The 12241-nt window shown below is 52.4% G+C and overlaps 1 protein-coding gene and 1 long non-coding RNA gene across 2 annotated transcripts; one reads left to right on the plus strand and one right to left on the minus strand.

Moving 5' to 3' along the window:
- Nucleotides 1-243: 243 nt before the first annotated feature.
- CHAC1 (ChaC glutathione specific gamma-glutamylcyclotransferase 1) lies at nt 244-2573 on the minus strand. Its single transcript, XM_045449996.1, has 3 exons — nt 2198-2573; nt 1756-1791; nt 244-1301 (listed from the first exon to the last, which is right to left on the minus strand). Exons 1-3 carry the CDS (start codon nt 2426-2428, stop codon nt 900-902), a joined length of 669 nt encoding a protein of 222 aa, XP_045305952.1. The 5' UTR covers nt 2429-2573; the 3' UTR covers nt 244-899.
- Nucleotides 2574-2778: 205 nt separating this feature from the next.
- Nucleotides 2779-4161, plus strand: LOC123583140. Its single transcript, XR_006704750.1, has 2 exons — nt 2779-3304; nt 3475-4161. It is a non-coding gene; the product is annotated as an uncharacterized LOC123583140 (long non-coding RNA).
- Nucleotides 4162-12241: the final 8080 nt, after the last annotated feature.

Consider the following 12241-nt stretch of genomic DNA (forward strand, 5'->3'; position numbering starts at 1 on the left):
CACTGCCTACAGGACTGCCGAGTAGAGCCACATGGGCTGAATTCTGCACGACACTTAGTTGTGAATGGTGCCCGTGAGAGTGCTGTGCCCTGGCTGCTGGTCCTGCCTGCTCAGCTACCTGGAAGAGAGGGATGGAGACAAAGAGGGAGCCCCTGCCCCTCTCATGAGCCTTCCAGGGCTTTACCGTCTTACTTGCCCCAATGTCCCATCTGAAGAAAGAACCACAATGCAGCACAACACAGATAATAAGGGATCAGTTTATGGATAACAGTATCGGTCAGACTGAGAAGGTACCAGGCCTTTAGTGAGGAGCTATAGGCCTCAACAGACAAGAAAACAGAGGGACAGGGAAACAAAGCCAGATGGCTAAAAGAGGCCCAGGCAACTGTGCCTGGGCTCCAGATCCAGTTCTGCCCTAGGAATGTGGGAGGAAGAGGAAGAGCAAGACCCGCAGGTGCCTCAGTTGTTGTAAGGCCCCCTTCTCTTCAATCCCTCCTGTCCCTTACCAGCAGGCTGGGACTTTTCACAGGTGGTATATTTCCAGGGCTAGGAACAGTTGGTCTGGGGATGGGGAGCCAGTGGCCTGGGTGGTATGGGGTTAGCAGCAGCACTGGGGGGAATCTAGTCAGGCACCGCTCAGCAGGGCCCCTATGTCCAGGGCAGGCCCCCCACCCTGCCCACTACACCAACATGGTGCAATAAATAGTTTCAAGTAGTAAGTCAGTGTCAGGCAGGAGAACTGGAGACTGCTGGGATAGGCAGGGGCTTAGGGAGAGAAGCTCCCAGCCACCCACCAAGTCCTCTCGGTGACCTCCAGCTGTATCAAGTCCACTGTGTCCCACAGGAGTAGGGATGTGGCCCCATGTCTACGTGGGCACTCCCTGTAGGGGCTCAACCCCTCAGACCAGTGCCAAAGCCTGCTCAGTGGGGCAGAAACAGGGCAGCATGGTGCCCACAGCGTCCACGATGGCTGCCAGGTGTTCATCCTGTGCCTGGGGCCCACAGAGCTGCATGAAGTCTGCCAGGCGTAGCAAGTACTCGAGGTTGTGACCAGAGAAGCCGCGACAGGCCAGGATCTGAGTTGCAATGGCCTCTTCAGGCGCAGGGCCCAGGTAACCAGGATTTTGTGGGGTGGCCACATAAGCCAATGCCTTGAGTGGTTGGTCAGGGTTATCTTGGGGGTAGAAGGTGACTTCCTTGGTATCATAGCCACCAAGCACTGCCTCCCGCACGTTCAGGTACTTCAGGGCCTCGCTCACCTGCTCACCTTGAACCTGGTATGCCACACCCCAAGTGCAGCCCTAGGAGGAAACACGGACACCGGGGTCAGTCAAAACAGCTCCTGGCTGGTCCCACCTCAGGTCTGCGCTCTATAAGGCAAGTGGGCAGAGGACTGATGAGTCATCTAGTAGCAATACATCAAGCTCATTCTCCCTTTGTTAACAAGGGCTGACAAGGTGGTCTGCCCTCAAGGCAGAAGAGGATTCCTACTCAGAGTGTGGCTTGAGAACCAGCGGTATCATCTGTACACTTAAGTCGAATGTGAGGAATTTAAGGCCTCACCCTGGTCCATTTAAATTGAAATCTGCATTTTAACAAGGTCCTCAGAGGGTTCTTATGAAAAGCACTGAGCTAGACCACCCTTCCCCTCAGCCAGTGTGGCACCTAATCTAGCCTGCAGCCAAGGACACATAAGCTCTCTTAGACCCTCCATGCTAGGCCCTGTGGGGTCTCTCTCTTGACTTGGACACTTACCTCATGATCTTCAAGTAGGGTCACCACACGGCCAGGCTGAGGAGAAAGGAAAGATTTTGAAAAAGATAAGTTAGGAATCAGCTCTGCCACTGGTACTAAAGGAAACCCTTATTAACACTGCTGGCCCAGGCCTCAGAGAACCCCACGCATCCAGGGGAAAGTGGAGAGAGTGATGCATGACTACAGGAGAAACAGACACATGGCAGTGGCCCAAACTGATAAATCAGAAACATTCATCAACATTGTGATCCACAGGATCACAGATTCCAGCCATCACAGTGATCTACTGGGCACCAAAATTTAAGCCACAAAGCCCAAGCACAGGTTTATACACTTCCTCCACCAGCACGGAGGCACCGGCTGCCCAGAGAACCCCAGGGCACTGGTGCCCACTACCCTGCCCCCAACTCCTGCATTCCCTTGAGCATAGTCAGATGCTCACCATCTTGTCGCTGCCCCGATGGAAGGTGTCTCCCTGCCAGAAGCGGCGGCTATAGCCGCGCACGAAACCCACACGGCTGTCACTGTAGGCGAAGTCGGGCCTCCACACGAGAGAGCCGTACCCGAAAATCCACAGAGCTTGGGGGTCACCGTCATCCCGGGGGTGCTGCACCGGTGACGAAGTGGGCGGCGAGGCGGGAGGGGTGTTCTGGGCTGTGGACTCCTGCTTCATGGTGCCGGGCACAGGGACGAGCCCGGCGGCCTCCGGGGCTGGTCTCCGGCGCGGGCACGGAAGGACCAACGGACGCGCACACCTGGCCTGGCACCGCTTGGTCGCTCCAGCTGCGCGGCCCCTTCGGAGGCGCCTTTTAAACCCTCCGGCCAGGAGGGCCCCCGCCCACCGCGCCAGCTGTCGCGGTGATTGGGGCGGGGCAAGTCCCCTTTTGACCAATCACCTTCGTGTTTTGCTTCCCGGTTAACCGCGCCGCCCTCTGAGTGGGTAACTGAGGGACCTGCCCCAGACCCAGCTCGACCGCTGATTGGCTCGGTTCCACCTCTGTAGCAAATCTGGCAGGAGTGATGCAACCGCGGGGGAGGTTTTCCCAGCTCCGGCATGCAGCAAGGGCACCTCGGATTGCGTCAGGCGGCGGGCAGTGGGCACCGACGCGGGCACTGGTCGTCTCTCCGGCAGCCCCTCCATGCTGGGCCCCTCAGCAACCAGGACCGGCGGGTCACAGGTGGGCGTCGCCTCAGCATCCCTGCGGGTGCACTTGGTCGGGTCACTGCCCCCAGTTAGCACGGACTCATTACCAGGGCCTGTGCAGGGCATGTCCCGCAGGAGCTCTATGGGAGGCGTAAGCGCACGTCTCTGGGGCTCCTCCGCCTGGGAGCACGTCACGTACTCTAGAGAAGCAGTTGGAGACACCTTCTGCATTCCACACAGGTGCCTCACGCGGTTGGCCCGCGTGAGCAAATGGAGAAACTGAGTCACGGGGCTGGCAAGTGGTTCTGCAGAAGCTGCAAGGCTGAGTCAGGCCGGGCGCCGGGAACTTGCGCGCCTCACGTGAGGGGTACGCCCAGGGCCAGTTGTGGAACCCTCTGGGCCCAGGTAGGCTTGGGGTGGAGCACTTGCAACCACCTATATCACTTTGGTGGTGGTGTCCAGACCTGTGGAGAGAGGCCATAAAGACAGGCCTCTGTCCTTCTCTGCCCTGAGGCGAGAAGTTTAGTTCTGCTCAGACCTGAAACTTTTGCAACAATGATTGGGTTCATCCTTAGGCACAGAAGTTCCAGGACCTTCTGTAAGCGGCAGGCAACGCAGCCAAATTGACGCTCCCAGACGACGGTGAGCAGCTACCGGCCTTCTCTCTTGGCTGTTGGCCTCCTGACCCAGGGAGGGTCTGCAGGCTGTCTGGGTTGAGCCCTCTCAGCAGGGGCAAAAGGCTGCCCCTGGGGATGTCTCTGGCTGGAAAGGGGGAACAGAGGCAGCAGCAGACCTGCCCCCCCCCCCCTTCCCACACACGCACTGCAGAACAGCCTCCGGGAAACTGCTAATGAGGTCCAGGGTGAGCCCTCTGGAAGGCGAAATGGGCAATATTGCTTCTCATTATATTCTAATTAGATGTTTAAACTAAAAATCACCTGCACACGTAAAGTAGTCATTCCAAAAGTGTATAAGATACACACAAAAGTGTCTAAGTTGCACTTCAGTGTGTAGAGTATGAAGCTAGTTCTGTAAAAGCAAAATAAGTTACACATTAATATTTGTAAAAGAAGTAATCTGGAAGCATATACCTAAACTGTTAACAGAGCCTGTCACCAGAGAAGAACTTGCAATATTAAATGTAAATGTTTATGAAAAAGTTTGTTGGTGGTGGTAGCTGTTGTTTGTTTGTTTGGGTTTTGTCTCTTACAAGGAGCATGAATTACTTTTCCAATTGGAAAAAAAATACAGGCAAAATGGTTGTTTCTGGTCATTTCTTTCCCTCCGTTCTCCATGTTCACTCTCCCCTCTTCTGTACCCCCCATCCTGTCCCCTTTAGTCCATATGGCCGCCTCCTTTGCTACTAGCTTCTTAAGAAGAATATCCCCACCTCCTCTACCACCTTTCAGTAGTGGGATAGGAGGCAGGAAACTGGTACCAACATATTCCTGGAAGCATCTAAATTTGCACAAACAGTGCTTTGAAACAGCAACTTAGTGATACAAATCAAAAGTCAAAATGTCCCTGGCCTTTGACCCAATACTTCCACTCCAGGAAATTATTCAAAATATGGGAAAAGTCATATGCCTAAAGATTTTTCAATGCATTGTTATTTATTATAGCAAAACAAAAGAAGAGAAACTACCTAAATATCCCAAAATAGCTAAACATTTAAGTAACTTATGGGATTACTCCGCGTGGTGGAGAACTACACACAAAGAGAATAACTTAAATATGTAGCAATAGATGATTAAATAAATTTCATATAGACATAAAAATAAAGCTCTGTGGTCATTAAAACAGATGTATGCCTATACTTATTGACATGGGAACCTATCTGTGATGTATAATTCAGGGAAAAAACAAGTTATAAAATAACATAACTGTTTTAAACTTAAAAAGTCTATAGTGTGTATTTGCATAGAAAAAAATCCAGAAGAACACATAAAAAGTTCAGTGATTACACTACATGAGATTTGCACTTTCTTTTTTATGCCAATTCAGATGGTCTGGGATTGTCTAAGAGAACATAAACCACTTCTATTTAGAAAAGAAAAAGTCAAAATAAAAATGCATTATGAGGGGCACCTGAGTGACTCAGTCAGTTCTCACGGTTGTGAGTTCAAGCCCCACATTGGGCTCCGTGCTGGGTGTGAAGCCTAGTTAAAAAAAAAATCCACTAGGAAAACAATGTAGTAAAAATGCCTAGGACTACATAGTCAGGCAAAAATGCATAATAACCATCACATGCACTATGATTAAAACTATTAAAACAATAACAAGATACATGAGGAAAAAGAGGGGGGCATCATATACTAGTGATGGATGTGTTGCAGGTGATTCTTTGTTTTTCAAGGCTTATGAAATGTAATTTTTAATAATAAAAGTTTAAAGGGTAGGTAAGGTTTTCTGGGGGCTAAGAGGCAGAGAGTATATTGGAATTACCTGGGGAACATTTTCAAGATCAGACCTCCTCCCAACGGAACAAAGCCGGCTGGTGAGGTCATCAGTAAGAACCACTTGCTCCAGGAAAGTTAGGCCCTTCCTCTGTGCTTCCACACCCTCTTACCTCGCTTCTGTTTATCGGTCCCCTCGACCTCATGCCTATAACAGAAATCATTTATTGAATGCTTACCATGAGCTAGGTAGTTCGCTAAATGCTTTACATCCGTTCTAATTACAAACTTCTCCCCCACTTTGTGAGGGAAGTATCATTTCACAGATGAGCAAACTGAGCATAGGGAAGTTAGGTAACCCACTCGTGGTGATGCCACAGCAAGGCAAGTTGTGGAGCCTAGATCTAAAGGCAGGCAGTCCCACCCCAGAGCCTCCTTGCTGGTAAGCTTTGCATATCCTGCTTTCTGAGAACCTGAGAGCTCCCTGAAAGCAGACTTCATCTTTTAAGCCCCCAGGGGACCCACACAGGACTGGCTCATGGAAGGTTCTCCATAAAAGTAGGTAGAAGAAGTGGAGCTTTTACTTTGAAAAGGCCAGGGCAGCCTGGGGTTCAGAGGAGGAGGAATCTTGCAAGACACAGGTTCAACCTTGACCTCTCAAAATAGGAATCCCCACAAAAGTTGGCCCAGGGGTCTTGGCCACCTTCCTGGGAACAAGTCTTGCCTGTTTCCATTCCTCACTTATCCTTGCCAACACGTGTCTCCTTCCCTTCCAGTGGGACACTCCCAGGCAGTAAATCATCCCACTCAGCAGTGCCTCTGTAACATCTGCAAGCAGCCATCCCCACTTTGTTCTGAAAATCCCCTCAGGAAGGGGCTGCAGATGTCATACCCACAGAAGTACCAGCTCATGAGAGGATCACCTCCACCTCGAAGAGTGGCACATGATTTGCACATGAGGCACCCATGATGGCTTCCTTTTTTCGTCCTTTCCCAACTTAATTTTTCCTTATTGTTCCCCTTCAGGCAATCACTTCTCATTTCCTTATAATCTGTTCCTACTCACTTCTTCCAGTCACTGCAATCAACTTCTGGTATCATTGGACACAATCATCTGAAACAAGGGAAGGATGTGTTTGGAAGCTGGGGGAAATCATACTAATTTATTATGCTAACCGATGAGGTTACTTGATAAAGCTGCTGATCCTCAAGGGATGAAAACGCTTCCTAGACATGGGCTCTAAACCCAGCTTGCCCAGATTTGAGCCCAACTCCATCATTTACCATCAGGCTCACTGTCTCTCGTTCTCAGTTTTCTCAACTGTGAAATGAGGAATAATAGTATCCACCTTGTAGGTTCTGATGAGGATTGAAAGAAATAAAACCTCAGGGGAACCTGGGTGGTTCAGTCGGTTAAGCATCTGACTGGCTCAGGTCATGTTTTCGCAGTTTGTGAGTTCCAGCCCCACATCCAGCTCTGTGCTGACAGCTCGGAACCTGGAGCCTCCTGCAGATTCTGTGTCTCCCTCTCACTCTGTCTCTCTCTCAAAAATAAACATGAGAGAGAGAGAAAGAGAGAGAGAGAGAGAGAGAAAGAACACCTCAGCCAGCACCTGGCTCCTTATTTTTACTACAAACTATACACTTTCCATTTTATTCAGGATAGAGCCATAGTCTACTATTGTGATTTATAACAAGAAATATATATTTGGTCTTCATCCTGTTCCTGGCACAGAGCTTCTAAAAGCCTTGGAATTTCCTCAGTGATAAGAGTGAGAAAGGTGATAAACAAGCTCATATCAACCACACCTGAGTTTAGTTTATTTGTGTGTGGGGGGGGACTTTTGGGAAGTCCCTAAGGGGGGGGGGGGGGAAAGGGCTGGTTGCCAGGGAAACCAGCCATGTAATTAGAGGGTTGGAACTCTCAGCCCCAACTTCCATCCTCTGGGTAAGGGAGAGAAGGGCTAGAGATTGAGTTCAGTCACCTGTGGCCAATGATTTGATCAACCAATGATTCAATCAACCACACCTATGTAATGAAGCCTCCATAAAAACCCCAAAGGACAGGGGTGTGGTCAGCTTCTGGGTTGTTAAATTCACGGGGGTGCTAGAAGGATGGCCCCCTGAAAGAGGACCTGAAAGCTCTGGGCCCCTTCCCGCATACCTTGCCCTATGGGTCTCTTCCTTCTGGCTGCTCTTCAGTTATATCCGCTTATAATAAGCCAGTAATTTAGTAATCTGAGTTCTGTGATCCACTCCAGCAACTTAATCAAACCTAAGGAGGGAGCTGTGGGAACCTCTACCCTATCTATAGTGGTTAGAAGCACAAGTAACCTGGACTTTTCACTGGCATCTGAGGTGGAGGCAGTCTTGAGGGGCTGATGCCGTCACTAGGCAGATGGTGTCAGGACTAAGTTAAATTGCCGCATGTCCGGCTGGGGTGGCAGAATTGCTGGGTATGTGGAAAACCCACAGGTCTGGTGTCAGAAGTGAAGTATGGTCATAGCAGAGTATTGAGAATAGATGAAAAGCACAGGAAGGGTTTGTTTTTCTTCACTCTACCTCTCGAGTCTGACACAGGTCAGAAGAATTGAGTAGGTCAGGAAAGTGGTCATGGTATTGTTATTGATTCAATGGAGGAAGCCTCCGGTTATCTCACCCTCCGGTCTTGCCATACAATTCACAGAGTGTTCTAGCAAATAGGGTGCTAAAGGAGTGTTTTTAAAAGGCAGGACGGGTGACAGTCTGCCCCAAGCCCATTATTAATAGAACGGTTGCTTGAGCTGAGAGATTTTCTGTGCATGCTTGGAGGGGAGGGATGCTAAAATAAATGAGGGGCACCTGGGTGGCTCAGCTGGTTAAGCATTCGACTCTTGGTTTTGGGCTTAGGTCATGATCTCACAGCTCATGGGTTGGAGCCCTGCATCGGGCTCTGCAATGACAGCACAGGGCCTACTTGGGATTCTCTCTCCCTTTCTCTTTGTCTCTCCCCTGCTGGTGCATGCACACATGCACCCACACTCTCTCTCTCAAAATAAACTTTAAAAGATAAATGGGGGCACCTGGGTGGCTCAGTCGGTTAAGCATCCGACTTCGGCTTAGGTCATGATCTCATGGTTTGTGGTCTCGAGCCCCACATTGGGCTCCACGCTGACAGCTCAGAGCCTGGAGCCTGCTTCGGATTCTGTATCTCCCTCTCTTTCTGCTCCTCCCCCACTCAAGCTCTCTCTCTTTCTGTCTCTCTCAAAAATAAACATTAAAAAAATTTTAAAAATTTAATGAATAAAATAAATAATGCACAATCTATGAGGGGCTACACCTCCCACAGACTTCTGGGAGATAAGCGTGTCCTCACTTCCTTGGCCCATGTGCAAGGACATAGGTCCTGTCAACACTGGCAAAAGGATGGGAAGAAGAATGGCTGAATCCCCCAATACAGTCTGCCTCAGGTGAGGGAGAAAAGACAGCTGTTGCGCTGGTTATGCCGGCTGGATCCAGGGCCAAGGGGGGAAGCTTACTTGGTTCCCTGTCTACAAAAGCAGGGACTGGAAGGATTCTCCCTTCCTGTGTCCTGACAGAAGGGTGCATGGGATAGTGGGAAAACCTGGCTCCACTTCTAGCTTCTAAGGAGGGAGGATAGGTGCTGATAGGGCACCCTGGTGTGGCCAGCGTTCCAATTACTCAGACCTCAGACCTCCGGCGTAGACCACCTGGAAGGGGAGGGGCCAGGGCTCCAGCAGAGGGCTGGGATGGCTGAGACTCTTTCCTGATTCTGAGGAGTGAGGAAGGTGCCTTTTGTGGCAGCAGGAAGTGGCTGGATGCAGGGCTGAGGAGAACGGCAATGAGGAGCATGTCAGTGGAGTGGCAGGGATGCTGAGGAGGCCCATGGGACCAGAGCCGAATGTCAGACCCCGCAGAAATGCTACAGTGAGGTAAGACCTGGCTTAAGAGAATCTAGAAAAACAATCTATGTGGAGAAGTATATGACTCAGGCCCACAGAGAGCCAAGAAAGTAAAGCCCCTTAAATGGGAGCAGCTGGGACACCATCCCCCATGAGCCTATTGCAAATGGGAAGGAGATTCTAGAAACTTTTAGATAGAGGAGGAAGCACAGAGTGAATGGAGTCACTGGTGGAGAGGATACCGAACAGACTGGGCCTAAGATGATGGGCCTGGCCTGATGTTTGCCAGGGTGGGCAAAGGACAGCAATTCTTGGACAAGCCAAGTGGCACGGGCAGTGCTAATGCCCATGGCTTGCTTTGCCTCCAAACTGAGCAAGGAAGCAGGAAGAGTAGAGACAGACAGGCTGGCCATGCCTGGCAGGGCTTTGGCTCTGCCCTGCAGGGGGTGCCATGACATAGGACAGGCTCCTGCCCAGAGCTGACTTGTGGCTAAATCCAGACTCTGGAGGTGCTAGTTACCTTGTGTCTGCCGTAGCTTTGACTGTCTTTTTGGATCCTGCATTGTGGACTCAGAGGGTCTTTGGGCATGAAGGGAACAGGCTGAGCCCACTCTTGGCCTGAGTGTTAGAAGGGTACAGTGCCCCAGAGGCCAGGGAAAAGGTGGCAAAAGACACTTGTGACAGATCTCCAAGGGAAAGAGGACTATTGAGGACTTGGGGTCCTGCCATCCCTTCCCGGAGCCAGGGTCCCCTTTCCCCTATTCCCACATCAGAGGCTGACCTAAACAAGTAGTGTTCCTTGAAGACAGGGGCACGTCAGGAAACAATGGTGGAGACAACCTGGGATCTCAGTCACCTCCTTGATCCTAAGGCTACTGCTGGGACTATCCAGCCAGCCTCCAAGCTCCTTTCTAGCCCACCACCCATCCTATGGGCTGGGAGAGTAGAAGCTCCAGAAAATCGTTTGTTGGCATAAGCTTGAGAAGGATTAACCACCATTGGGGAACTCATTGCTGACGAATATTTTCATACACCAACTCATTCCAACCTCATAGTAATGTGCAAGAGGTATTAGCATCCCCTGAGAGGTTAGAGATAATTAACTGGATGGTTAGCCTCCTTGGGCAGAGACCATGTTTTATTGCCAATGACTGGCGTATAAAAGGTGCTCGATCAGTGTGGAAGGAATGCAGAAATAGATGGACTTGTGTCCCAGGTCACCTGGCAATGAGAAGTGTTGCTGCAAAGGAGCTTCAGTCTCCCAACTCAGACCCGGCTCCCTTTCCAGGGCTGAGGACTGGGGGGGGGGGGGGGGGGGGGGGGGGGCGGGCTGTCTGTATGCGAAAGAATCTCGCTTCTCTGGATACCCTGAGGCGTATTTCCGGGAGGCTTGCGCTGAGCTCTCTTCAGTTTACTCCCTCGGGGTGGGGGCCTGTAGAGAGCTCTGAGCCACAGAGACAAAAACTGAACTCGTGGCCGCCGCCCCGTCCCCCGGCTAGTCTCGTCGGGCCCCAGGGCTGAGAAGGGCTGACCCCGGACCCCCGGCGAGAGACTGCGGCCCCCAACCGTGCGCAGCCCCGCCGGCCGCGCAGCGCCCTCTGGTGCCGGGCAGCGGGGACCCGGCAGTCCGGCCCGCTGGCCCGCCGGCGACACCCGCTTGCCGCGGCCCCGGCCCCGCGTGGGCTCCCAGGCCGGGGGCGGGATTAGGGGAGGCAGGAGGTGGAGACTAGCGGGTGGGGGCGTCTCCGAGAAACTCGCGGCCTTCGGCAGCTTCCCGGCCCGGGAAGTGAGCCGGGGTCGGGAGGCAGCAAACAGGAAGTCGGGCTGTAACAAAGAGCGCGGGGGGCGGGGAGCTGCGGGACCTCCGGGGCGCCCGGCGGCGGCGGCGGCTGCGGCAGGTGGAGTGCCGACACAGCGAGAGCGCCGCACCTGCATTTTCCGCCGCGCGGGGCTCCGGGTCTGCCGGGATACGGCTGGGCCAAGGGGCCGAACCGTGCGCCCTGGGCGCGGCCACCCGCGGAAGTCGCATCCTCTCCCCGGGAAGGGACAGTCACAGTTCCCTGAGTGAATCACTTCCATCCCCTTCCCGGAATGCGGCAGGCCACGTGGGACGGAGGGCTGGGTTCGCCGATCCTGCTTAGGAAGGGCTGGGAGAGATGCAAGGACAGGAGAGCCTTGTGTGTGGGTCCCCATCAGAGATGTAGCATCCATCCATTACTGCCTGAGTGTGATGGCCTTATCTAACCTAGGATGGAGGGGGCGGATAGGAAACACTGTCCTTTTTTCCTACCCCTTAACCAGTCTGACCTTGGTGCTAAGGCAGGGGAGGGGGCCCTGGTTTAACAAGTAGGATAAAGGCATTCCTCCGGTCACAGCCTCTTACTGACTCATCTCCCCACAGAGAGATGCAGGTGGTTAGGAGCCAGTGGGCCCTGGAAAAGCAGCTGTCCCAGAGCTGGAGGTCACCATGGGGCCAGATTAGCCTTTGAGCTGGGCGCTGCCTCCAGCCTGTTAAGGAACCGCTGAACTCTGATTTCTCTTATGAAATACTCAGGCGAATGAAACGGGCATTTGCTAAACCATGGAGAGCATTTCCCAGTGCTCTGTTTGGCTTTGTTTCTGTCAAGCCTGGGACCTCTCCTGTATACCTGAAGACTCCATCAGGAAAGTCTTGGGTTACCTATGAGAAGGGGCTGGACCCTCAGGGCGTGACCTCCAGGCTAGGGATAGGAGGGCTTCTGCTGTGGCCTGTTCACACCCCAGCTGCTTGGCCCTGCTTCTTCTATGTCACTAGAAGTGGGGATACAGGTTGGAGCTGCTGAATCCGAACCTGTTCTTAGATCCCCTTTTTCCCCAGAAAGCCTATGTGGTGGGCTCTTCCGGCTCCCTGGCTAGGGTATCAGAGCCAATGAGTGGGTCTGGCTAGTCAGCTACCCTCCAAGGCTCTTCTCAGAGGGGCTGACTGCTGGTGAAGCTCAGCACAGCCTGGCTGTGTGGACGTGCAGGCTCGCGGGTGTCCTACCTGTCCCCCACATGGGAGCCTC

Source organism: Leopardus geoffroyi, chromosome B3, assembly GCF_018350155.1.
Source record: "Leopardus geoffroyi isolate Oge1 chromosome B3, O.geoffroyi_Oge1_pat1.0, whole genome shotgun sequence".
NCBI classification, from domain to species: Eukaryota; Metazoa; Chordata; class Mammalia; order Carnivora; family Felidae; genus Leopardus; species Leopardus geoffroyi.